Source organism: Tasmannia lanceolata, unplaced genomic scaffold (assembly GCF_043159265.1).
Source record: "Tasmannia lanceolata isolate RefF3 unplaced genomic scaffold, GAP_Taslan_0.1 ptg000044l, whole genome shotgun sequence".
Taxonomy (NCBI): domain Eukaryota; kingdom Viridiplantae; phylum Streptophyta; class Magnoliopsida; order Canellales; family Winteraceae; genus Tasmannia; species Tasmannia lanceolata.
The window spans coordinates 22,743,143-22,770,366 of NW_027518721.1; the positions used below are offsets into that span (position 1 = coordinate 22,743,143).

A 27,224-nucleotide genomic window follows, 5' to 3' on the forward strand; every position below is an offset into this window, starting at 1 on the left:
AACCAAATTGGTAGATAGATCCAAAAACCGATCAGCAGCACTATCTTCTGCACCACCTAGATAAACACAAGTGTTTGTTCTAGGTCCTACCTTAGGTCTCCTAGGGTCTTGTATTCTCACATAAGCAATACAGCCCCAAGTCTTAAGAGTGTCATATCTACAAGGATGTTTATGCCATAACTCATAAGGAGTAGTGGTCAACTTAGAGTGGTGTACTCTATTCAGGATGTGATTTGCAGTTAAAACTGCTTCTCCCCAATAGCTAGTAGGCATGCCAGCTGTCAATAACATATATTTTAACATTTCAGTTAACGTCCGGTTCTTACGTTCAGCTATGCCATTAGATTGAGGTGAGTAAAGAGCAGTCGTTTCAAGTATTATGCCCTGAGAGGCACAGAATTCCTTAAACTCTGTCAAAGTGTATTTTCCTCCTCTATCACTCCTAAATCGCTTAATTTTCAAGTTCAATTGATTTTCAACACGATTCTTGAAAAGTTTGAATTTATCAAAAGCTTCATCTTTCGATTTTAGGAGATAAATATGAAAATATCTAGAAAAATCGTCTATAAATGTGATTAAATACTTCCGACCACCTCGAGTAGTGAAACTTTTAAAGTCACAGAGGTCAGAATGTATTAACTCAAGAAGTTGTGTGCTCCTAGAAACCGAACGAAAAGGTTTTCTAGTGATCTTGGTTTGTGCACACACTTCACACCTATCAAATCTAATCGATGTATCTAAAGGTATATTATAAGTTTTAGCAAGTTTGACCATTTTCCTATAGTTCACATGTCCCAATCTAGTGTGCAACAACTTAGGATCAATCAAAGTGGAACTAACCTGACTAACGGTTTCATTTGCTAAACTCAGTCTATACATTCCATCGATTAAGAAAGCACAGCCAAAATAATAAGAGTTAACAGTTAAAGTTACTCTACCACCCAAAAAAGATGAACACATGCCAGCATTGTCTAAAAGACTAATAGAAATTAAATTCTTTTGAATAGCAGGAACTACTTTAACATTTTTTAAAGTTAGTATTTTACCTGAAGAAAGGACCAGGTTCGCAGTTCCAGTGTGAGTCACCTCTGCCTCAGCTCCACTAGCCACTGTAACGGTCTCTCTCACGCTAACAGCATCCGTAAGTAGTTTCTTCGAGTTGCAAACATGGCAGGTGGCTCCTGTATCTAACCACCAGTCTGAAGAAGTACTGGCCTTACCATTGCCTAACATGACAATAAAACTCTTAGGCGCAGCACTGCCCACCATCATATGACTTCCTTTTGTGGTGTGTCAGATTTAGCCTTCTTAGGTTGTTTACACTCTGCAGCAAAGTGACCCCATTTCCCACAGTTGTGGCACTTGCCCTTCTTTTTCTGAAAGATAGTCTTTTTGGCCTCCAACTTGGGATGGTCACTTTTAGGTGAGTTGGATTTCCGAGAAAATTTCTTGGGATATATTACCGCGTTAGCAGCAGATTGTTGCTGTCTAACCATCTCCAAGTTATTCCTAGCTCGATTCTCATCTTCGATTCGAATGAATCGTTTGAGATCATCCAGTCTCACTTGCACCTTTTTTCGATACATCTCGGTTTTGAAAGAGTGCCATGTAGATGGTGACTTGTATATAATAGCACCCACAAGAAAAGAATCACAGACAACTATTTTTTCATTATGCAACTTAGATCTCAAATTCTCTTGATCATTTACTTGAGGAGTGATTTCCTTGTCTTCTTGAAACTTGAAATCCATGAATTTGTCCACAAGATGGGTCTTGGACAATTCCTCCTCCTTCTTGAATTGAGCATCTAAGTTGTTCCATATTGCTTTAGCAGTGTTAAATTTACTATAGGTTTCTGCAAGACGATCTGAATGACAATTTAACAAGTAGTCTTTGCAGAAATCCTCATCTCTAAGCCATTGAGATTCATCAACTTCTTCATCCGTCTCAGCAAAGGTACTCAAAACAGTGTAAAAACAATTCATATATTTTAGACTGAATTGAGTCTTTCGCTTCCATTAGTTAAACTCAGGTCCACCAAATGATTGAAGTTTGACCATTTCAAAAGGCATACCATTCTTTTCCATTGTATTATTTATATGAAATAAAAAGTGAAAAGATTGCACCTGATTGGCAAATTGCGAGAACCCAATCCAAGAATCGTGCCAGGAACCGTTTCAAGAGCCTAACCAAGAACAGTTTCAGGAACTCTCCCAAGAAGAGGAGAGGAACCCCAAATCGATTGTGAGTAGGCTGTAAATCACACCCAAAAAATCACCAAAAAAGGCAGCCACTTGTATTTGGCTCAAAACCCACTTCAAGAGTCAAAAACCCACGTCAAAACGATCTTTGGAACCTACGCCCAAAACGATGTGTTTCTGTGTGAAACTTTAGCAAAACGGAGTGGGTGGGCTTTAATTGATGGAAATAACCCAAGATGGAGAGGGTTGCTCGGTGTATAATAGCATGTTGCCAAACAAAGGATGGAGAGGGATGCTCGGTTCCTTATCTGCAAGTTGCCCAAAACCCAAGGTTGCTTGGTGGGAGAAGGTGCAACTGGTTTATTTCAGCCACCAAGATGAAAATCAAATTGCACACAAGGGTTTTTGCCCCAAAAGATGAGTCAGCTTTAAAAGTAATCACCCACCGAGCCTCTGTTGTTGTCGATTTATTCAAATTGGGCTAAACCAAAAACACAATGGAAAGGGTCTGAGATCTCTCTCTACAGAGTGACGAGATCCCCAAAACACCTTGAAAATGAAACGAGGATTTTTGTGGTTCGTTGGGAAGATAATCACACAAAGTAGTAAAAATCTAAAATCGAAAAGAGAAGGACCTCCACTGGCGTGTGAAACAAGAAAAACACAGCCGAATCTCAACCCTCTTCTTGATTCCGACGACTGGACTTAACCCCCGTCCAAACAACGATGGAAAAATTAGGAGAAGAGAACCACCACAAAAACCATTGAAATTAGGGTTCGTTGATGCTTTAAGATTGTTAGGGTAATTAGGGTTTAAGCAAGGATGCTTAAAGCATTACACCCAAGGTATCTAGTTTGGAAGACCAAGTTTGTTGCCTCCAGCCCCTATATATAGAGATACACTAGGGTTATGAGAGGTTAATGGGCTCCAGCCCAAATGGGCCCACTACACCTGGTCCATTACCTATTGGGCTTATATTAGAACATACATGGGTTATATTATATATACCCAACAAATTTATCCTCAAGCAATGAACCATTCCCACCGAAACTGTTAGGAGGGGGGGGTTTTATCCGTCTGATAAAATTCCCCACTTTAACATTATTCGTTAAGTTTTAAAGGCAAAGAAAAACGTTAAAGGGGGTGAATTTATCCTCAAGCAATGAACCATTCCCACAGAAACCGTTAAAGGGGGGATTTTACCCGTGTGTAACGGGGGAAAATATCATTTCCCTATATATATTGATAGGAAGAAAAAAAAACAAACCACAACCAAAAACAGAACAAGAAAAACATTCCCCTCTACAGTAACAACTCAACCATCCATATCTTCTTTACATTTTAATCATCTAAAAAGTTAAAATAATAATCACATCATAAGCAACATAACAATAGAAGAAGAAAAAACATAGGCTTGAGAAATCAAACCCTTCAAGCCCCATTTCCCTCCACAACAGAAGTACCACCCACAGGCACAAGTTCCCTCAACATAGCCACAACTTGTAACATACTAGGTCTCTTAGAAGGAAAATCCTCCACACATTGCATTGTAATCTCCAAATACCTCATCATCTCTTTCTCTTCATCTTCCTCTGCTTTGCTTTGCAACTCAAAATCAATCACTTCTTTTCCCTTTCCTTCTCTCACCTTCATCTTAACCCACCCCACCAAATTTGTGTCACCAAAATCCTCTTTATCCGTAGGCCTTTTACCAGTCAATAGTTCCAAAAGAACCACCCCAAAAGAGTACACATCCCCTTTCGCGGTGCAACGGAAGCTCTGATAATACTCTGGTGGTACATACCCGGGCGTACCCGCTAGAGTACTAACGCTTAAATGCGTGTCGAGTGCACTTATCAATCTAGCCATACCAAAATCCGAAACCCTAGCTTCCATCTCATGATCCAAAAGCACATTGCTTGATTTCATGTCCCGGTGTATGATATGTGGGATACAATTATGGTGCAAAAAACACAACCCTTTGGCCGCACCTCGTGCGATCTTCTTCCTCTCTTCCCACGTTAAGATCCCGCCACGTGTCTCTTTTCTCTTCCCGTGCAGCATATCTTCGAGACTCCCGAATTGCATATACTCGTACACTAAAAGCCTTTCTTCACCAACCTTGCAATATCCTAAAAGTGGGACTAGGTTTCTGTGTTTGATCTTGCCAAGTGTCTCCATCTCAGCCATGAATTCGCGATCTCCTTGGCAGCTTAGTCTTATAAGCTTTTTAATGGCAACACTAGACCCATCTTTTAGGGTTGCCTTAAAGACCTCCCCGAATCCGCCGCACCCGATTAGGCTATCGGCGGAGAAGCCATTGGTGGCTTCGATGAGCACGGAGAAGGTGAGCTTTCTTAGTTGCCGCTGAAATGTGGCGACATTAATGCTTAGAGGCTCCTTTTCTTTGCCAAGTTTCCATGTTGTGGCCGCGTGGGAAGCTTGTAGACTGCTCAACATTCGAACCTGTTGGGATGATGAAATGGTGGAGATGCAAATAATCAAATTAAGAAACACAAAGTGAAATCATAAAGAAGGTTTAAAAAATGGGAGGGAGGCGAGGCAAACCAAAGCTCTCTCTTATAGACTTTAATTTCCCCACTTATGCAAGTGACAGGAAATAAGTACCGAGGTACAATGCCTATGCCAAGAACAAAGGCTATTTACACCTTGAGTTCAAGACAACAAGTCTACCTAGTACACTTCAAATGAAATTACCCTCGCCTTTGAAATGAAGCCTTTTCACAACAAGCGCATGTCTTGTGAATGGAAATACCATTTCGAGATTTTATATGATGTGCGGTCGTATAAACCTGCATTTTTTCAAAAATATGGTATGGCCAAGACCATAGGATGATCCAAACCGTCCATTTGTTGGGCCACGTAAATAGGTTTTGCCCAAAAAAATCATTTCCATGAGATGAACCTAACCCTCCGATCTATAGAAGTTTCCATAATGTGCAGTCCATCTATGAGGGTTAGGATCATCCTATGAAAATGATTTTTGGGGCACAACCAATTGACGTTTTGGCCCAACAAATGGACGGTTTATATCATCCTATGGTCATTTTTCAAAATTTCAAAAAATATGAGTATTTAGAGCCACACATCATATAAATCTCCCACGAAGTGTGTCTTTGGAAAAACTCATTTTTCAAATTTCAAAAATAAAATATTTTGAAAATATCCAACGAACCTCCTTTGCTTCCTTTCGCCTAGCCCTCATCGCAATGGCCCACACGGTCAAGATACAAATAAAAGCCATGGAAACTAGAACACCCAAAATTATACTATTAGCCCAAGAGGCTGTTCTTTTCTTTCCTCCTCCTTTTTCCACCGGAATTGCTGTGGGAACATCATTTCCTTGCTGGCATGGCGGTAATGGGACCCCACATAGGCCTGAATTATTCGCATACTGACTCGGTGGGAGTGTACTGAGTTGACCCAGAGATGGAATCGGCCCAGTTAACTCATTATTCGAAAGATCAATCTCTACCAAAAAAGATAGATTAGAGAATGAGTCCGGAATCCTCCCTTGCAATCTGTTGTATGATGCATCAAACACCCCAAGATTCCGCAATTTTCCTAGCGACGCCGGAATCTCGCCAGAGATCTTATTATGAGATAATCCTAACACTTGTAACACCATCATATCACCAAACTCGGCTGGAATTTCTCCCCTTAGATCATTGTAAGACAAATCTAGATACTCTAGTGTTTGATAATGGGTCCAATCACTCAATGCCGCACCCGAATACATTCGCGTAAAATCGCAAGTTTTCAATGTGGGTACTTGTAGTAATCTCTCCGGCCGGATTCCGGCGAATTCGAGTAATCCCCCAACACCTTTACAAGAATTCCCGACGTTCCGAACGAACGCCAATGTGTTACCGGAGAGAATTCCGCTTAGCGCTTTTGCACCAATTTGTCGGCCTAGTCGTGGCGGAATCTCGCCGGAAAGTTTGTTACTATTCAAATCCAACCACACCAAACTACTACAATTCCCCATCTCTCTAGGTATAGGGCCAATCAAGCTATTATTTGCAAGTTGAAGAACAGCCAATCTCGACAATTCGCCGAATTCCGGTGGGATTTTACCTGTAATATTGGATAGTCATGAGACTTCTTATACTAGAATGTAATTATTATTTTTATAAACTTGTATAGGGTCTACCAAATCCCGTCTTTGCTTGCTCTGTGTCAGTGCTGAGCTGTTACATGGCATGGTGAAGATACAGCCAACATGGTTTGCAGGGCCTGGAAGTTAGGGTGTATATAGCCATTCAAAAAAAAAAAAAAGGGAAAATTACATTTACCCCCGCCTCTAGTTTCCCACTTCTACCCCTATAGTTTAAAACGTGACAACTACACCCCTGTAGTTTCAATTTGTATGAGGTAGGCCCCCTCAATTGACGGTTCGTCCACAGACTGAAGGGTTAGGATGATCCGATGGAGCTGATTTTTTTTCCACACCCTATCTATGTCAGGGCCCATCAAATGAACGTTGTGGATCATCCAAACAATGTGGGCCCATACCCGAATCCAAACACTACCAAAAACACAGTGGGCCCACATTGTTTGGATGATCCAAAGCGTTCATTTCATGGGCCCTGACATAGATAGGGTGTGCCTAGAAAATCAGCTCCATCAGATCATCCTAACCCTTCAGTCTGTGGATGAACCGTCAACTGAGGGGGTCTACCTTACACAAATTGAAACCACATGGGGTGTAGTTGTCACGTTTTAAACTATAGGAGTAGAAGTGGATGTGTCACAAACTAGTGGGGTGTAAATGTAATTTTCCCTTTTTTTTTTTTTATAAACTTGTACAGGGTCTACCAAATTCCCTCTTATCTATCAAAAAAAAGTATTTTACCTGTAATTCCATTACTGGTGAGAGATATCCATTCAAGATTACTGCAATTGAAAAGATGAATTGGGATTTCACCGCTTAAGAAATTGTTATTGAGAATGAGATTCTTTAGCCTTCTGCATTGCCCTAATTCTGCAGGAATCCTCCCATGGAGTGAATTAAACCACGCCATTAGATGCTCGAGATTCGTGAGTCGGCCTAATTCTGGTGGAATGACACCTGAGAGATAATTGATGCTCACATCAATAGTCTTCAACTGAGAACATGACGACAAACTCGCCGGAATCTCACCGGTAATTAGATTATCGGGAATTCGTAACTCTTCGAGGGACGCCGCACCGGAGCATAAATCAGGCGGTATAACACCGGAGAGCCTATTGGAACTGAAATCTAAGATTTTCAAATTTTTCAAATTGGATATTGAAGAAGGGAATGTTCCCGAGATAAAATTATTGCTCATTAACAATCTCTCCAAAGAACCCAAATTTTGAAGAATGAAATTTGGAAAGGAACCAGATATGTTATTGTTCGCCAAATCGAGGACTTGAAGTGAAGAACATGATGACAATGAGGACGGTATCGGACCCGAAATATTGTTAGTAGAGATCTTAAGTTGTAGAAGCGATTTGCATCCGTTACCGAACTCCGTTGGTATCGAACCTGATAAATGGTTATTAGAAAGATCTAAGGATTGTAAAGTGGTGAATTCGCCGAAAGAACGCGGTAATTCACTACTAAATTCATTGAAAGAAAGGTTTAGGTTTCTAAGGTTGGTGCAATTGGATAAAAGGGAAGGTATAAAGTCCGAAAAATGGTTTCCGGATAGATCAAAATGGAGCAAACTCTTGCAAGAATTTTCGATCTTTATGCCCGAAATGGATCCGGATAGGTTGTTAAATGAGAGATCAAGGATCTGTAGATTGTCCGAACTAAGTAGAAGATTTTCGGGTACGAAGCCGGTTAGATTATTATGAGCAAGATTGACATAAACAATGTTGGGATATTTGGAGAGGAAGTAATCGGGTATGGGACCGGAGAGTCCGGTGGAGGAGAGATCAAGCTGTTTTAGGCCCGGTGGGAGTTGGAGCAATGAAGTGGAAGTGTTTGTAGAGAAAAAGTTGGTGGAGAGATTGAGAATAGAGAGCATGTCGAGAGACGAGAGAGGATAAAAAGAGATGGTACCAACAAGATGGGAATGGCTTAAATCGAGTTGGGTTGCTCTTCCTTGTGTGCAAGTGACTCCATACCATTCGCAAGGGTTTTTGTTGAGCTTCCAATTTGATAACACTCCATCTGGGTCTTTGTCGATCGTCTTTTTGAAGAGAAGTAGAGCTTCTCCGTCAGTTTTGGCCGTCCAGAGAACGGGTTGATCGAGCGAAGCCGAAGTAAATGAGATTAGAAGAAGTAAAAGACCGAAAAGTAGGAGCAAGGATTTGGCCATTAGAGATAAGAGATGAAGAAATGTGGGAGAGAGAGGGGAGAGGTAAGGGGAAAGGGAAAGGTGGGAGGTAGCAAAGGAGTGCTACTTATGATGAGAATTTGGTGGCAAAGTGGGAGAAAGGCTATAGAAATGAGAGTATAGAAAAAAAAAAGAGATTAAGGAGAGAGAAAGAGAGAGAGGTGGGAGTGGTGGGATGGTACTTATGTGGGATTTTGAGTAGGGAAAGAGGTGTTGACTTTTGGTCAAAAGAGAAGGATCCGACATAGATGATCAAAAGATTGTGAGGGGGTTTTCTTGGGCCTAAAAAGAAAACAAGGGTTACCAAATGGCCGTATTCTGTCACCTTGGACCTAAATCTAATGGGAAATGATATATTGGCCCCTTTATCTTCCTTGGAACAGCCCCTTGTAGTGTCATGGTACAGTCATAAATACGAAGGAGGGGGTGTCCCAGGGAAGAAAAGGATGCAGATATATCACTTCCCATAATTCCTTCCTAAAAATAAAGGAAAGGTCTATACTATATTGCTGGCACGTGTGATGGCACGTTAGAGACACAAAGTAGGAAGGGCCCCGTCATTTTTTTAGCCTCATTTGAGTTTTTTACATTGTCCTCATATACTTGCACGTATGTTTTTTTCAAAATGTAGCGGGCCCACATGGCTGTATTATCCAAGCCGAGTTTTTACACGGTGTGAGCCCTTATAGTCCCTTATTTTTCAAAAAGTAATGTACGGGCCAAACTATAGGATGACCTAAACCGTCCATGTGATAGGCCACGACATAAATAGGCTGAGACTTGTGCCCAAAAAATTATTTCTATAGGATGATCCTGGCTCTCCGATCAATAGAGGACTAATGCAAACCTCTATTGATCGTAGAGCTAGAATCATCCTATGGAAATGATTTTTGGTGCACATCCTATTTACGTTGTGGCCCTTCACATGGACGGTTTGGATCATCCTATAGTGTTGTACGTACAAACCATTCATTAATTTATTCGGCCCCAACTTAAATAAGCATATGTCATGACTAAACATCATCCCCATAAATGATCCTAACCCTCTGATATGCTGAGGGATGGCACTTTACAGAAACCTCTTCAGATCAGAGGGTTAGGATCATCCTAAGTAGATAAAATGTTTGGATGATCCAACAATGTGGGCTCCACTGCACTTTTTGAAAAATATGTGCAAGTACTCTCAAACACCATTTATTACTTGTCTGTGACGATACATAGCCATTTTTATGATATAATAGACAGAGAAGAGTAAAGATATTCCTATACTAAGTGGTGTAAATATAGAGATAAAATAAACAAAGAAGAAGTCGCATGGATGATGACCCATGTGGCAAAATTCATAGGCGAAATGAATGACTTTATTCCAATGCTTGCTTAGGTTCTTATGTTGCCCACCCAAAATGAAATCATCTCTCTCTCTCTCTCTCTCTCTCTCTCTCTCTCTCTCTCATCCATTGGAAGTGATGATGGCCTATTTGGTCCCACGAAGTTTCTTTTCTTTTCTTTTTTATTAGGGTGGCATGTGGGGATTGAACCCACCAAGTACTACCCTTATTCTAAGCATAGGAGCAAAAGGTTTGGAGCAGTACACCTAAAGGGTCATGTCACAGTCCAACCCAAGATCACAAGTTCACAACTAGACACGTGATAACACAAATACTTAAATCCCGATCAATCCAATTACTATTATCTAGCCCTCGATCGGCTAAGATGCACCTGCATCAACAACCCACAGTGGGACCAGGTTTACAGTTCAAGCCTGTATCTCTATTGGACATCCTCTGTGTCAACCTTGTGGCCATGGTTCAAATCTCTATGAACCTTGATAAATTGTGGTTGCTTATCCCTTTCCCTGCCCTATGGCTAAGACCAATAGTTGAAAAGTAACCATCACTTCAACCTCTCTCTCCCACTCGATTGCCTTTTAGCTCCACTGTTCAGAGAGGATTGGCATATGATCACATTTGAAATATCTAAAAGCTAAATCAATGAGTTTAGGATTTCAAATAAGTGCATAATCTAAGTATAGAAGTCATTTTTACAGTGCGGCATTCTTTTGGCACTCCCACCGAAGAATGTATTGAGGTTTTGACCGGTAGGAATCCCTCTATGGAGTGAGCAACGGCATCCCTCTCAAATCAATCAATCATAAGGTTTGAATTATCATTTTCTTCTTTTTCTTTTTTGGGTAATCGCCTAATATGTCGGCTGATCCAGTTAAAGAAAATCCAATTCGGTTCCATAGATTGAATCCACTATCTCCCCATATTTCTTTACCTCCATCAATATATGGTGAGACATTATTATATTTATGTCTTGATATTCTTATACCGCTCTAGTTACGATTGCGATGCGGGGCTCTCGAAGGGTTTCGTATAACATTGGGCATTTTCCTTAAGTAGCATTATAAGAACATCAAGCCTAGAATTAAAAAATTTATGGCGATCGAGGATACTTTCAACTTTCTTGCAGATCTAAAAATTTGTTAGGGACCATTGTAGAAGGCATTTCACGGAACGGTATACAGATTTTGTCTTATACATTTAATTCGTCTGAGGTGGCTGCTCTCTCATGCAACAGGCAAATCCCTACACACAGTTCACTTTCAAGCTAATCATCCTAAGTATAAATCAAGATGCGTTCTTTGTCATCTTTAAGTTAATGATCCTGAGTATTTTAAGTTCATCTCTGTAAAATTATCTTCAATGTATTAAGCAAAGAGTATGTTAAGGTTGCCATTAACTTCATTTTATTTTTTATTTTTCCTTAGTTGAAGATAATTACATATTCTTAAGTTGACCACTATTAAAGCATGATTCCAGTGAATGAACATGACACTTAAAATAATCAATTTGAAAGATGCTAGAAGAATATAAAGCATGAGTAAAGCGATTGACGGAGATCAAAGATTCCAAAAAACTTGTCTTTTTCAAGATAGATTGAGTTTTCACCTTCTTAGGAATGAAACTTGAACTTTTTCCAGCTTTCTTTCCTACTTATTTTTAAAAGGATACTAATATCCACACGACCATGTTTTGATAATGGGACGAACTCGTCTTCTTTTAAATTTACAATTCCCAAAAAGCTCTGCGGCCAATCAGATAGTGTAGAACAAAGTGAGGTCGTCCCATTATCAAAACATGGTCGTGCTGATAGCAGTAGTGTTTATAAATAAAATGGAGAATTATACTATGGGACCCACAGGACATCAGCATAATCCAAACCATCCATCATGTGGGTTGGCCCATCTACTACAACTCTTTGTAAAACTTATCTAAATATTACATACTATATTTCTAAATAAATCATCTGCTCAGTTAGCCAAAAGAGATTATTACCCACCTTCATTTGAAAGTGAAGCATTGGTTCATCCACTTTGGATAAAGTGAGATTGCCACGCGGATAGTGATATCAAATTATTATCATTCTCTACTTTCAGCAAAGCAATCCTTGTCATTTTCCATCAGCTACAAAAGAGGAAGTCGAGTCAGTTGAAAACGAGTCCCCCTCATTTTTTCCATTGGGATTTGACCGCTTTAATGTCTTAGCTATAGTGGCTTTATCATTTTAGTATCACTTTATTTTCCCTAAGTGCGACACCTTTATTTTCCCTAGCAACTCACTTCACATGAATACCCTCAACAATCATTTAAATAAAACTCTAGGGACCAATCCACCCAAAAAGTTTTTCGGCTGATATATGCCACAAAGTCTAGATATCTGTCTATATATGTTGGATTTATCGGTCATATCAGCTGATAAAAATTCAAAATTACTAAGTCCTTGTGGATAATCAAGAAGGGACGACAGGGAACTATGCAAATCGGCCAAATTTTCAATTTATATGCCCGTATTTTCTTCCCAAAAGATAAAAGCTAAAGAAATTCATTGACATCTGACCAACTATGGTTCAATCAAGGTTTGGAGGTCCAGATGTATCAGCTGTATCGGAACGTCTCTTATATTGTTAGAATATGTGAGATCCAACTGTTGGATTGGGAGTGGATCTCACATATATATATTCTAACATATATTGATATATTGACTGATATGCCAGGAAAATTCCTAAAATTCCCACATAGGCTCAGACTTTATCTCATTAATTTAATTCATATGAGGTGGCTGCTCTCTCATGCAAAAGCCGGTCTGTGAAATGCCTTCTGCGACGGTCCCTAGCAAAGAGCTTGAAAAAAAGTGAGGACCACATTGTTTGGGTGATGCAAACAATTCATTTGATGGCCATGACATAGATAGGGTTTGCCAAAAAAAAAACATCTTCATATGATCATCTGTAATACGCCCGACAAATTCCTCTGGATTGGGTTCAAAACAAAACGTGAATAGAGTATGTGCGGCTGTTCAGTTGTTGATCGGTACGATACAGACGAGTCATCTAGTGCTCTCACTGTCTAAAGGAGGGCGTACCCGTCCCAATTTCGGATGCGAGCACATACACAAATTGCATTCGTTTATTGTACCATACACAATTAACATAGTTACTTCGGATGCGAGAAAAGGAGACAAAAAGAGTCTATTTACCTTTACACAACATTCCGGAATGTATCACGGCCCTATCTATTCATCTTTTTTCTATAAAAAAAAAGAGAGAGAGAGAGAGAGAGAGTTCCTCATCGAAATCGGACATTTAAAACCTTCTTTTTTATAGGCTATACATGGAATAATGATGTATAACCTCAATAAAAAGTGACCATGTTTTGGATCTTGAGAACTGATTGTGAATCCAAAACCTTGAGTCTAATAATCAGTTTTGGACTGACAATCGGTTCTCAAAAGCCAAAATAAACATGGCCTAAGTGCATAAGGGGATTGAAATGTAATATAGGCTCTAGTGCTTTAAATTGTTAAACACTGAAGTCCAAGGCGATGGTGATGTAACCTCGTTGGAGTTGCTTTCCCATTGAAGGCCAATACAACAATCTCCCCAAATCATCTACACATGCTTTTCTTTTCATTATTTTATCTAGGGAAGTGATATATTCACCCCCTTTTCATACTTGGGACAACCCCCTCTATTGTATTTAAGACTACTCTTTTACACTAAATAGGCCTGTCCCGAGCGAAAAAGGGGGATGAATATATCATTTCTCTATATCTAACTGAAAAAAGACAATGGGAACATGGTGGAGACAAAGCACAGCCAAAGTGCAATGAGTAGCAACTGTTTTTATACTTCTTTTAACATTTTTCTAATGTAATGGGGTGGGACTTTTCATGCACACACGACGACCAGATCACCAGACACTTCAATATACTTAGTTTTTAAGCACGCCAAGTGACCCACAAGATCACTACCCACTGAGGTATGTTTTCAGAATCCAATGATTGAGAATAAAACAAGAAATTTTCAACCTTTTTTCTCTCTCTTCTTCTTCTTCTTCTTCTTCAACTCTTGATATTTTGGCAAGAAATCTACACTTTGAAACTTGAAAGACAAGCATGCCTTAATTACCGCCGGTTTATTGATTCAATGTTTCAAGCTTCAAGATAGTGTTGTACAATAATAGGGGTCATTGTCTTCTAATTAGGCCTGGATAGATAAGGATTCTTTTGTGTTAATCTTGGAAATTTGGTACCTTTTTGAGTTGACAAAGTGGGATTTTTTTTCTCTTTTGCAAAAGGAATAGTTTTTTGTTGTTGTAGTACATTAAGCAGTAAGAAAGTAGTAAAAATCGTTAATGAGCACAAAACTCGTCTGAGTTTACTTGACTCGCTAGTTAAACGAGTTGCCTCGCTAACAACCCAATGGCCTTGAAAAACTGAAAACCCGGGTCAAAATCACTATGACTTATGCTCCTTAGGGGTGCAATTTGAATCGGGTCAGGTCGGAGCTTTTACTAAAAAATTAATTGGAATCAACTCGAACCCGACCCGATTTCATGGTAAAAGATGAACCAAAATTCCCAAAAATCAACCTGAGGTGCACCCCTAATGTTCTCATGTGTTAAGCACCAACAATATAAAAAATATGTTTGAAATGTCAATATTTTAATTTAGAATTTTACATGAGTATTCATTGAGTCATCAAAGACTCGTTCCAGTTGACTCGACTTGACCCACTTTCGAGTCAAGTCGAGTTTTTAAATGTTTTTGAGCTGTGGGACTTGGACCTGTTGATGGGAGAAGGCAATTCTAAGGTTTGAAAGTGGGATGTGAAATGAAACTCAATCATGGCCTCTCTATATTCACTATCACAAAACACTATTCATGATTCTCTCTGCTTTTTAAGTGTAAAGCTTATCCTTTACTCCCTGTCAAATGGCTAAGTTTACAACGCACACATGTGGCCCAGCTATAATTCAATTGGGACCACTTTGGTGGACAAATTCTTAGGAAAGTCACTGCGGAAAGGAAATGATATATTCGCCCCATTTTTACTTGGGACAGCCCCCTCTAGTGTATTTACACTAGAGCAGGCTGTACCGAGTTCTAAAAAAAGGGCGAATATATCACTTCCCCTGTAGTTCATTCACTTCATTGTATTGTTCCACATTAGTAAAATGGATCGAACTAATAAGAGCACAAAGAAGAAAGGCTGATGATTTAATTGGGTCCCATCTTGCCTTCACTAATAGTAATGGGCCCAGTTTTGACTAGGGCCCACTACTATTTTCAAGGATAATTGTAAGCCTACTAGACCCTTGAATTCTCTTTTCCATGGACTATTTTTTGATTGAAAATATTATTTTTCAAAATTTTCTTTTTTGTACGTCCTGACGGTAGGGGTGTAAATGAGCCGAGCCGAGCCGAGCTTGGCCAGGCTCGGCTCGGCTCGTTAAGTTCACAAGTGAGGCTCGGCTCGGCCAGGCTCACGAGCCTTACCGAGCTCAGGTTATATTATGTTCACACCCCTCATCTTCCCTGGACAACCCTACTAGTGTAATTTGACTACTTTTTTTACACTATGGGAGGTGGTCCTAGTAACAAATGGGGTTCCAAAAATGAAGTGACATATTTTGCCCCTCCCTTTCACTCCATGGACAACCCTTTTAATGTATATATTAATATATAATATATATATTTAAATATATTAAACTCTTAACGAGCCTTAACGAGCCGAGCCGAGCCGAGCTCGAGCGAGCTTCCGAGCCCGAGCCAAAATTGACACCCTTACCTAACGGATAATATATGGGCTTGGGTTTGGACTTTTCTTTTATTACAAATGAATGGGCATGTACCTCTAGCACTAGTCGATTATAATGTACATATTTTTTTGGGTCCGATTAGTCAATTAGGCCTCCTTTTGCTTTTTTATGTGCAAGTTGTAAGCAAAGATGTCCTTGGTTTTACAGGGTCGGATCACCTTTCATTGGTGTAGAGATAAGACCCAAATCTACTGTATTCATGACTACTCTTTTTGCACTAAAACGGGGTGGCTCAAGAAAGAAAAGGGGGCAAATATATCATTTACTTTTTATTTTTTTTTATTTTTTTTTTATTTTTGGAAGGTAAGCTGGGATTGAACAGTGACCTCTAGGTTGAAGAGCAAAGCCTTTACCATTGATCTAGAGGCTCAATCCTTCCCTTTTATTGGTTGATGGTACTTATTGGGGCATTGGATTTTGGTATCTACATTCCCTTGTTGATAATTGCAATTTGCACTCCTCACTTCATTAAACACTTTCTATTGGTTTCTGAGTAGTTTTTAAGAAAATGAGTGTGATGAGCATCCTCCTCAAGTCTTACGCCCGACACAATTGATTCGTCATGGGGAACCCTAGCTTGAGGCTTGCTTGTCTCAATCAATTGGATTGCTTTAACTAGTCATGCTATGGATAATTCCCATTCAGGTTCTCTTTTTCTCTTCCTTGGCTTGTTGGTGGATCGTGCCGGAGATGTCGGATGCTCGCTGTTTACTTGTATCGATTTGCCACAGTGTGGTTAGATACAATGCGCTGGCGAGCGATAGGGATAGGGAAGTCGATAGGAAGAAGATTTGGGTCCTTCGGTTCTAAATGTGCTTTTAAAGGGAAAAAAAATAGTATTTGGTAGGTAGTCCTCCCCAGTTCCTACCAAATGAATGTATTGGGTGGTCATCCACGCACTAGTTTTTAAGAAACTGAGTGTGATGAGCATCCCCCTCAAAAGTCCTTTGGTTCTAAATGTGCTTTTCAAGGGAAAAAATAGCATTTGGTAGGTAGTCCTCCCCAGTTCCTACCAAATGTGTGTATTAGGAGGTCATCCACCATTCCACCCACACATATAGTTAGTGGGTTGGAGACAAATTCGAAAAGGGAAATGTGAAACGAAAGCAAAAAAAAAATAGAGAAAATTAGAGGAAAAGGAGAAAAGAAAACCGACAGAAAATCGTATGAGAAATGCATTGACAAACGTCTTAGGAATCACATTAGAAATGTCTCTGAGATGATAGAAAAATGCATAAGAAACATGAAAAACACAAAATGTGTTCTTATAGATTTGGAATTTGTTAATTTCAAATTTCTACAAGCTTGTTTACATAAATACACACAATTATAATTCTTTCAGAATTTGTATTTAAAATAGAAGCAAACATAAATTAGTTATATTCTTTATATACTTTATTTCGGGAAATGATAAATGCGCCCCTTTTCATTACTTGGGACACCCAGCTAGAGTATATCTATGACTGCTAAGGAGCTCATGTACTTCACATTTAAAGGAATGAAGTGACATGATTGCCATGTACAATGCAGCTTGGTGTCCCAAGTGATGAAAAGGGGCGCATTTATCATTTCCCTTATTTTTAGTATAATTTTTTTATATATCTTTTATCATTATTGTTTTTGAAATGGGCGAAGACAAAATAAAATCTTTTATCATTATACATACTGTTGTTTTCCTTTTTAATGTTTCTTCTACACTTTTTTGGTGTCATTGTTGCAAAACGTTTGCCATAAGTTTCACACACATTTCACATAAGTTTCTTACATGTTTCACATGTGTTTCTTATGCATTTAGGAAATAATTTTCCTATTTTTTCACGAATTGGGTGTGTTCGACAACTATGCCCGCACCACAAAATTAACCTCCATTCCTCATAGAATTCCTAAATTAACCCCTGTTCCTCGTAAAATTCCTCTTTCATCGAGCAAACTACAATGGTAGTTTAGGCAAGATTTTACAAAGTTCTAAAAGGTTATGTACTAGGTTTTCATTCAGCTCTCTCAGAAATCTGCAGACTGGCCAGGGTTCTGACTCTAGAGAACTTGACAATCATAAAACAACATCTGATAGTATTGAAGGTTGCTTGGAGAAACAACTGGAACTTAGCAAGATCTTTGAAGCAATACAAGATCACATTTGACCAGTGCAAATTCTAACAAAAGTGGCCCATTGTCATCGGCCAACCTCTTGACTATTTGCAGTTAAAGGGGTGTCAATGGGTCACAAGAGTTGCCTCCTTAGGTAAATCCAAATTTCTTTCTTTCTGGGTTGTCTTTCCTTTTGCTTGCATGGCAAATATCTAATACGCAGCATGCCAAAACATGCCAACTCCAGCATTAGAAAAGATAATCTCACATGAAAGAAAACAGGTTAGGATGACTTTTGTTTTGTTCTTTTTTTTTTTAATAAGATAATAGTAGAATGGATTACAGTGAAAATTAACATTTACCTATACTTTTGGTCAAGTAGGAACTGCACATAACCATCCTACAGAACTACAGAAGAATCCTTATACATCCTACAGAAGAATTCCTCACCTTCTGCTAACAGGAAGCTTCGGGGCTCGTGCTTTGAGAAGAAAATAATGCAACATCTCAAAAATACTTGACGAGTCAGCCCTTGTCGGATGCCCATCCGTATGTCCGAGTAAGACGGATCTGTATAAAATACAACAGGTTCAGTTACGTTCGCTAAAAATAGTACAGTGATACATGTATGCAGTTAACAAGTGACCTGGGCAAATGCATAAATCGCTCGCAATATTCTGGCATAATCTGTGCCGATCATTTGTATGACAACATCTGCCAGAAATGTTCCCCACATCCTACGTAAAATACCCAAAACAAGTATTTGGTTAGACAAGATGATAGATAAACCTCGGAAAGGGCAAATTGTGCAAACATATCAAAACATATAAACGGCATATATGGATAGGGACAAGGATATGGCAATGGAGTTGTGACAGAAATTTTTCAAAATAAAGTTGAGGCGTATGATACAGGTATCATGTATCAAGAGATGACACAAGACATGAATAAATTAAATACCATAGAACTTCACTAGATTTAATTTAGAAGATGAAATTAATAATAAATTTTTTTAAAAATGATCTATATATAAAAGACTCACAAACTCAAAATTATAATTGCAGATATGAGACACTGACAAGCAATATCTATGACAGTTAATTTTAAGAGATTGACATATTGAACATACAGTTATTTTGACCAGCATAAGACGTTTCATAAATGATGATGACCATATATGGATGCTAATCCAGGAACGTGCTGGCGATCAACGAGACCTAATACCCAGATGACACAAAATTAACTAGACATATGATTAAGGGAATGATATGATGATTAATTGTTTTAGGAAGGGTTCTTCAAGAACAAAAAATATGTAAAGAGAAGATCCAAAAATGTGTTTCCTATACCCTCCAAAAGCTCCCATCTGAATACACCCTAGTGACAAAGGAAATTAAGAGACTGCCTTCTAGCATAGAACTAATAAAGGAAAAGGCCACCTAATCTACCCTATATGCAGCTATCCAGTAATATTTTCCAATGGTTAAAATTAAGAAGGCCCCAAAGAGTTCATCAGGTGGGCCCTTCCTCAAGGTCATGTCCTTATTTGATTTATGGATGTCAAGCTTCTGTAAACTCATGATCAACTCCATATTATTTTCCAATTTTGCCACAGTGAGCTTCTCGTACACACAACCTGACCCAGTCTTGGGTTTCCTTCCGAATCATTCCACCCAATAAATTTCACATTTTTACAATTATTGAAACCGATCGCATGTTCAAATTCAAGTTAACAATAGAAAACTTGGAATGGATGCAGTTATTGTCCCAGAACAAGAGAAAATAAAGATATATGCCAAACCAGATCCCAAGTGAACAAATTGTACAATAAAATTTGGAAAAACTATGTATCAAAGCCACAAGGAGGCCCATGAAACTTATGGAACAATTTATGAGAATTAGTCTCCACACAAGCTTTGCCATTCCACATTACCAAAATTACCAACATGCATGCAAATGAGCTTCCATGTTACCCCAACCACTCAATGACTAGTATTAAAAGAATACCAAATTACATGTTCCTTAGCCACGGAAACAAATTTCAAACCAAAGAGAACTGTTTTGTTCGAAGAATTACAAAAAGAACCCACCTAAAAACTAAAATCATGTCAGTTATTATAAGGTACTTCAAAAGAGATGTGTGGATTAAAAAAAAAAGGGCAGCCCAGTGTGCACGAGGCTCCCGCCATTGAAGGGTCTGGGGAGGGCTAGATGTACGCAGCCTTACGCCTACTTTGCAGAGAGGCTGATAATTTGTGGATCTGTGCTTAAAATCTATCCATTAACACCAAGAATGAGTAGATCACCAGCTCAAACTTTACTATTGCCTAGGCAAATCACTTGCACCATAAATACACTAGTTGAGTGGAAGAGACATACACTGGACCAAGTAACGTCATCATGCTTCTAAGCCCAAGGTATCGTGATGCCGCAGAAGCTAAACCCTGTCCAAATACACATTTGATAAATGCTGATTGTAATGGATAAAAGTGATTAATTCCATTATATTTCACAAATACCTCTGATATTTTCAAAATATCACGTTTTTATCGCGACATTTTGATAAACGACAAAACCCAAACTAATCCTGAGATTTTAAAAATGTAGCGATATTTTCGTTTTTATCATAAAATATCCTGAGAATATCGTGATATTATCCCGATATTTTTATTTTATATCTTTTCTTAAATTTAATATTTTTATATATTTTTAAACCATTTTATTTTTACCTTTTTTCTGATATAAACCTGAGAAAATAAAAATAATAATAATATATCCCGAGATTTTCCCTTGCCGAGAAATTCATGATAAAGACATCTGTGACATAGATTGCATTTAACTCAAGAAGATGACTACATATTATGGGTACCACTAATAGTGAATCAGATAATGAACATTTTATAAAAGAAACAATCACCTGTCTTGCAACAAGCAAGGCTGCTCTTGACTCCAAGTTAATAGCTGCCAATTGCCCACCCTGAAAGAATAAAGGGATTAATTAAGTCATGTGATTTGAAATATAGGAAAAGATACCATTGTACATGTCCATGTCTTGCATCCCAAATTTATTATATTGAAGCAAAATTGGTGTAGATCATTTGTCTATCACTTCAGACATTAATAAACACCTTTTTGATAACTTCATTCTTTATTTGATAGTTGGCAGCTTCCAACAGCATCTTTCCGGATAATCTCCTTGCTAACTACCATAAGAAGCATATAAATCATAAAATTGGAGAAAAGAAAACAGATAAACTCATATCATATGTGGATGTTCGTCTCCTCGTACCAGTTGATAAATCTTTGCCAAAGTTAACACACCACCACCCTAATAGAAATATATGCAGACGGTCAAAAATGAGAAAATAATCATTAAAAAATTAAAATGGATGTTAATTTTAAAGTGAGATAAAAAAAACCTTCAAAATTATTGAGTGGAATTCCTCTGCCCCAACTTTCAAAACAGCAAGCGCGTGCACCTTCCACTGAGCTAGTCCATGTTCTAAAGTACCATGGCTATTAGAAAACTTACCGTCGTCTAACAGAAAAGGAATGTCACCTGCCTCTTCACTGAAAATGGGACACAAAAAGTTTTACACTGTCAATTGAAAATTGTAACGGATATTTCATAGGGAAGTAGCATTAGTATGGTTTCCCTTTAAAATATACTCTAGCTAACAAAAGAAAATTGTAAACGGGTTATTGTTGTTGAAAGTCTTCTCATAGTATTATTGTTGAAAGATAAGTTTACTCGTGTTAAATTTTCACATGATGTTATGTAATTTAAGGCAAGGTTAGAATTGTCATTTTGCATTATATGGCTTAAGTGAATAAAATAAGAGAATGCCCAGGATGGGAAAAAACCCAAATTCCACAAACTCCTCTCTTCTCTTCATTTCCCTATTTCTCTTATTGTTTCTCTCTTCTCTTCATTTCAACAAGTCTCACCACAAGGAATCAGAGCTTTGCTCTTGAAGCTGATCTCTGAAGACCCTCATTCAACTCTTGATCCAAAAAAAGGCTAAGGTTTCATCTTGAAGGCTTATGGAAAGAGGAAGCATCTTGCCCTAGGCCATACGACTGACATCATCATCCATACGGCTCCTCACCATTAGATCTGAAAGGAATAACCATTAGCTGATGAGCATCCTCATTGAGGTATTTATAGAGATTTTTTTTCCTGAATTTTTTATTATTTTTATATAGCATAGGTGGAGTTTTGCAGGTTTTAGTTTTCTAAAATTTATTGGGTCATATCTAGGGTATTTCATTTAGATCCAAGTATTGAAAATATTATTCGAAGGGATAAAAACACCCGCTCCATTTTTTGGCGGCTAGAGAACGGGAATGATTTGATTCTATCGCAGTTAGTATTAAAGGTGCAAGAATAGTTTATGAGAAGAGCCTTTTTACCGAATATGGGGCTATTTTTCAAGGATATTTTGGGGAACTAAATGAGAAATAAAATCAGCAGGTTTATGTATGTTTATATGAAGATTTAACCATGAAAAGTGTCTTAAAGTGCATTCGTCCGGAAATTTTGTGACCATTTAAATCCCCCCTGACCCAAGGAAATACTCAAATGGACCACGCTCGAGTCCAGATCCTGATTGCTAGGCTAGACGGATCAATTTGCTTGGAATGGCCAAAATCAGCCAAGATGTTCAGTGAGAGTAGATCGAAACGGATAGATCAACAAGAAAGTAAAATAACAAAAGGAAGATGATCTCAACTATGAGATATGGGAATTAAAGAACCTTACCATTGATTATGCATTGGTTGCTACGATCAATGCAACCGACTATTAGTAGGGGATTATTGTTTCTTCGGACAGCAAAAGTATAACCCCAATCTAAAGCTCCAGAGGGTTCAAGTTCGAGGAAAGGATTCTCTATCGCCACTTGTGACCGTATATAACTACATTAGAGGGGAAGCAAGCATGAGAGCAAATGTGAAGCCTCCTAGAGTGGCTATCTCTAAGCTTGAGTGGTCAGCGCTTGTATCTGATTTGAAGATACTGGCAGCTCTAGGAGAGGAGCAAATAGGGGCAGCAACACAGCTTTTAAGAGAGACAAGCTAAAATGTACCTACTGTAGAAAAAGAAAGCACATCGGAGGGATGTGCTGCGGGGCTCAACTTATACAAACAGGTGTACTCATGGAACCCTTCCAAAGTTAGCCTCAGGTGATTCATCCCGTGACTAGCTAGTCGACAATCTTCGATATCACATTGCATTTCCCAAGGTCTTAAATGGCAGTTTTGGTAAGCATTTCGATCACCACAAAAATGAAAATGTGTCGGTTTCGGTCATAGATTTCGGTGGAAATCCTACAAAATCACGAAAGTTTATTGAAATGCATGCAGATGATGGAGATCTAAGATGAAACTTCAAGAAATGCCAGAATAGGCACAAATCCACCACTTTAAAATATCAGAATTATGGAAGAATCTGGGATTTGTTGAATATAAATAAAGCTGCATGATCAACCAAAAAAAACGTATGTTTAAATTCTGATGTGACTACCACACAAGTAAGGGATGTCACTCTAAAGACTGTAATCTTTAGAAATGGCTCATAATAACTTCCAAGGTTCCATACATTTTTCACATCAGATAAATAAACCATAAACTATTGGTCCTGATTGAAATAAATACACAACAGCAAAGAAAAGAAAGGACTAGAATACAACAAACTTGTGTGGAAATCTAACCAAACAACTTTAAGAATGATAACGAAGAGTAAACAAATAGTAAAAATTCACAAAATTGCAATAACGCCCTAAGATAGCAAAGATGCCACAATAATCCCCTGTATACCAGCAATTCAGTACTATAGCCATGGTTTTAAATTTCGACCGAAATCCAAAATTTCAGTCAAGACTGAAACCAAAATGTACCCAAAACAAAATTCCCGAAATTTACCAAATTTCTGAAATTTCGGCCCACAAGACTGAAATTTCAAATCTTTGTATGAAATTTCGGTTTCGGCTGAGTCCGAAACCGAAATTTAAAGCCATGACTATAGCTTAGGAAAAAGTACAGCAGAGCTTTTTATCATATATCTAAAAGCATTTTCATGCTTAGGGGCGAGGAAATTCACAAAAGATAAACTTGCCTTGTAAAATATAAATACCTCTATATCAACCAACAGCAGAAATTAGCCTATAGATTGAGAGAACAAATACATAGAATGCTTTGAATTCTAAGAGATTGAGAAAGACAATAATGGAACTAGGTTCCTTCAGTAACTAGGCCATATTGTTCTCTTTATAGCTGATAGGGTGGTAAAGAGGGGCACACTGATCAAAATATAAAAACCAAGGATAGCATCTTGTGGTTCATTGTAATTTGAGAAACTAAACAAAGTTCACTATCAAGCAAGTTCTTTTAATCAACTGTTGTCCTACATAAACATTTTCCTCGTTGTTGAATTGGGGTTGCGGATAGCCAAATACCTTGAATATTCCCTCAACAGGTGAAGGAAAATTTCCGCCTCTAGGTCTCCCGTCGACAATTTGTTTGAACAAGGAACACCTAATTTTCTCCTTACCCCAAGTAAGACGTTTCTGTAGGAAGGTCTCCAACCCCTTCCAAGAATAAATGCAAATTAGTTGGTTATGGGCTAAATGAAACCCTGATAAATATAAATGAGATTCCTGAACTAAAATAAACTATGATCAAAATAGGCATTACTATATCTAACAATTGAGAAGATTAAAAGGTCAAGAATGCTGGAGTAGATACCATTCATTATTAAATGGGACCAATTAAAAGACTACTGAGAATAGAAGTCTTTAGTAAGAAAAATGTCAAAACAACATTCAAAAAAAAAGAAAAAAAAAGGAAAATGTCAAAACCCATCAAAGTGAGATAATAACCTCAGTATAGATCGTGCATCTGCTGCAAGAAACAAGAATCGTGACTCAAGATGCTCAATGAAATCTTCTCGTCCCCCGAATTCCTCTCCATGCATGATATAGTCAACATCGGGTCTGTTTGATACTGATTTCAATAAGGGACTAAAGTAGCTGCAGGACAACAAAATTCAATACAACCAACTCAATCATCAAAAACCATTTCTGGTTAATTACTTTATCAGCATTTGGACACAACTTTTAACTGCTGAAAGGCGCTAGGTTACAAAAGATAATAGCAAGAGGTATGCATAATTTGCAAATACAATGTGTTGAGAAAATCCGTCAGGCAAATCCAATTAAATCGTGGACAAATAAACAGAAAACTAGAAAAGTAAAATAAGAAGCAAACCTCAAGATGCACACCGAGATTTTACGTGGTTCGGCCAAGATGCCTACGTACACGGGCGAGGATACGATCTTCAGTACAAGAAAGAAAAATACAAGGATTACAATGGATTATAACCCCAGACCTACAAACTACAACCCCTTCCTTTCTTCTCAACCAAGACAGTACACAAGGGAAACCCAAGAAAAAACATTAGGAAACTCTCTCTCTCTCTCTCTCTCTCTCTCTCTCTCTCTCTCTCTCTCTCTCTCTCTCTCTCTCTCTCTCTCTCTCTCTCTCTCCTAAGAACAGATATTCTGGTGGATTCCCATAATTTTAGATGATGTTACATGTTTCCAGGTAAGTACACATCGCAAGGATAGTTAAGAAGTTTAAAAAATTGATTCCATTAGTTCCCAAACATATAAGATACCAGCTATAGTAAAAGTCATCTGGAAGTGGTTCGTTGGCGCAAAAAGAAACACGACAGTAAAAAATAGAAATAGGAAGCCATATGATAGCATCATAAGCAACCCAAATAAATGTCTATTTATCTGGGAATAGCAGTTAGGACATGACTGCGACTCTAGGAAGTGAGAACAGACCAATGCAAAGCACAGCTTCCTAGTTTGCATATCAGTTTCCTCTTTGCAGTTTGTGTTTTATTACTGCACAGGGAAATTATGTGTGTGTGTGTGTGTGTGTGTTCAGTAATGAGTTGATTGAATTAGATTGGAGTTCATGAGGTGGAATCTAGTGTCTATATGAACTATAGGTATAGGCCATGGTATCAATGAAAAGCAGCAAAAACCCAAGTAGGTATACAAAAATGGGGAATGCTAGATTCACAGGCGCGCTTGCAAAAATGGGGGTAAAGGGTGCCCCCAGTGGTCAATTTGCATTTAAGTATCTTAACCATTTCGCCGAAAAGCCCGGGCTGATGGGGAAGGCCAGGGATTCCTTATAAGGGAAGATTACAACCCCCACACCCAGATCCCCACGCACTCGGCGGGCTCACTGCCCGGTGGCCCACTGCCACATGGCTCTTTGTGATGGGCTCACTGCCTCAGGCCCACTGCCCTTTGTCTCACTGTCATAATCACAGGTACCCGAGACTCAACTCATTGACGTTGTTTGGCTCTGATACCAATGTAAGGATCTTAACCATTTCACCCAAAAGCCCGGGCTGATGGGGGAGGCCAGGGATTCCTTATAAGGGAACATTACAGAGTGCATAAACCATGACATAGGAAACATCGCCACCATAATGGCACTATTCTTGTAGAAGAAGATATAATGTTGCAATCCTTAATTTATCAGCAATACAAATGAACTGTGTCCAATACAAATGACCAAATAGCCTACAGATAAAACAGCTGCCCAACAATTGAATGCAAGCAAACAAAAAAAAAATCTCAACCTCAATTGTAAAATAGAGTTGCTCTAAAACCCAGATGAAAAAAGATAAATCAGAAAATGCGAAAGGGGAGAGTAGAACTAAACCTGGGGCTGAAGAGAATGTTTTCGAGTTCATACAATTCAGAGTCAGTAGCCAGTTCCAACACTAACCTGAGCTCAGGGTCATAATTACTACCTGCAAAATGCAAACCAACCAAACAGACCAATCAATCACCACAAACCCAATACAGAAAACCCAGAAAATAAATGGAAAAAAAAAAACAGAAGAGAAACATGCACACCATCTGCTCTTCCTGAAATTGCTGCTTGAGGAACAAAACCCACGAACCCCAGAGCATCTTTACGCCCCGGACCCTTTATAGTCTGCAAATTTAAAGAACAGATAAGACAAAAAAAGAGAAGAGGAGGAGGTTTCTATGTGGGGTTGTTGTTTTAAAGCTTACAAATGAGCGTGAAGAAGAGAGGGGAGGTGGGTTTCTGAATTTGGTGATGCCTTGAAGATTTGAGAAGGATAAGAGGATTATTGGGCTTTTTACTCCCACTGTAATCATCTTCTTCTTCTTCTTCTTCTTCTTCTTCTCAGGTCAGAGTTGGTTGGAACCTTATCCCGCAGCGCACGTTAGCATCTTCGGTGCACCTTACCACTGCGAATTACCTAACCATCCATTGACCTGAACTGACAACTATTTGCGTCCTGGGCCTCCTGGCTCCGACTATACCTCAAATTGGTTTATTTTTTGGGAGATGATTTTTTCGCCCCTTTTTAGGATTATGC

At 38.6% G+C, this 27,224-nt stretch overlaps 2 protein-coding genes across 4 annotated transcripts; both read right to left on the bottom strand.

Moving 5' to 3' along the window:
* Positions 1-3,505: 3,505 nt before the first annotated feature.
* BRL2 (BRI1-like 2) lies at positions 3,506-8,671 on the bottom strand. Its single transcript, XM_077374488.1, has 3 exons — positions 7,079-8,671; positions 5,399-6,300; positions 3,506-4,668 (listed from the first exon to the last, which is right to left on the bottom strand). The coding sequence occupies exons 1-3, from the start codon at positions 8,514-8,516 to the stop codon at positions 3,634-3,636; spliced, it is 3,375 nt and encodes a 1,124-aa protein (XP_077230603.1). The 5' UTR covers positions 8,517-8,671; the 3' UTR covers positions 3,506-3,633.
* Positions 8,672-18,052: 9,381 nt separating this feature from the next.
* On the bottom strand, positions 18,053-27,194 carry LOC143863609 (uncharacterized). Of its 3 annotated transcripts, none has more exons than XM_077374327.1 (12): positions 26,893-27,191; positions 26,731-26,812; positions 26,534-26,624; positions 24,667-24,816; positions 24,244-24,375; positions 21,208-21,358; positions 21,078-21,116; positions 20,917-20,991; positions 20,706-20,765; positions 18,435-18,525; positions 18,215-18,358; positions 18,053-18,183 (listed from the first exon to the last, which is right to left on the bottom strand). In XM_077374327.1, the coding sequence occupies exons 1-12, from the start codon at positions 26,998-27,000 to the stop codon at positions 18,140-18,142; spliced, it is 1,167 nt and encodes a 388-aa protein (XP_077230442.1). In that variant the 5' UTR covers positions 27,001-27,191; the 3' UTR covers positions 18,053-18,139. The 3 variants fall into 3 exon arrangements, with proteins under 3 accessions (XP_077230442.1, XP_077230444.1, XP_077230443.1); XM_077374328.1 differs by lacking the exon at positions 18,053-18,183 and adding an exon at positions 20,168-20,232 and having other exon boundaries at positions 18,203-18,358; positions 26,893-27,187; XM_077374329.1 differs by lacking the exon at positions 24,244-24,375 and having other exon boundaries at positions 26,893-27,194.
* Positions 27,195-27,224: the final 30 nt, after the last annotated feature.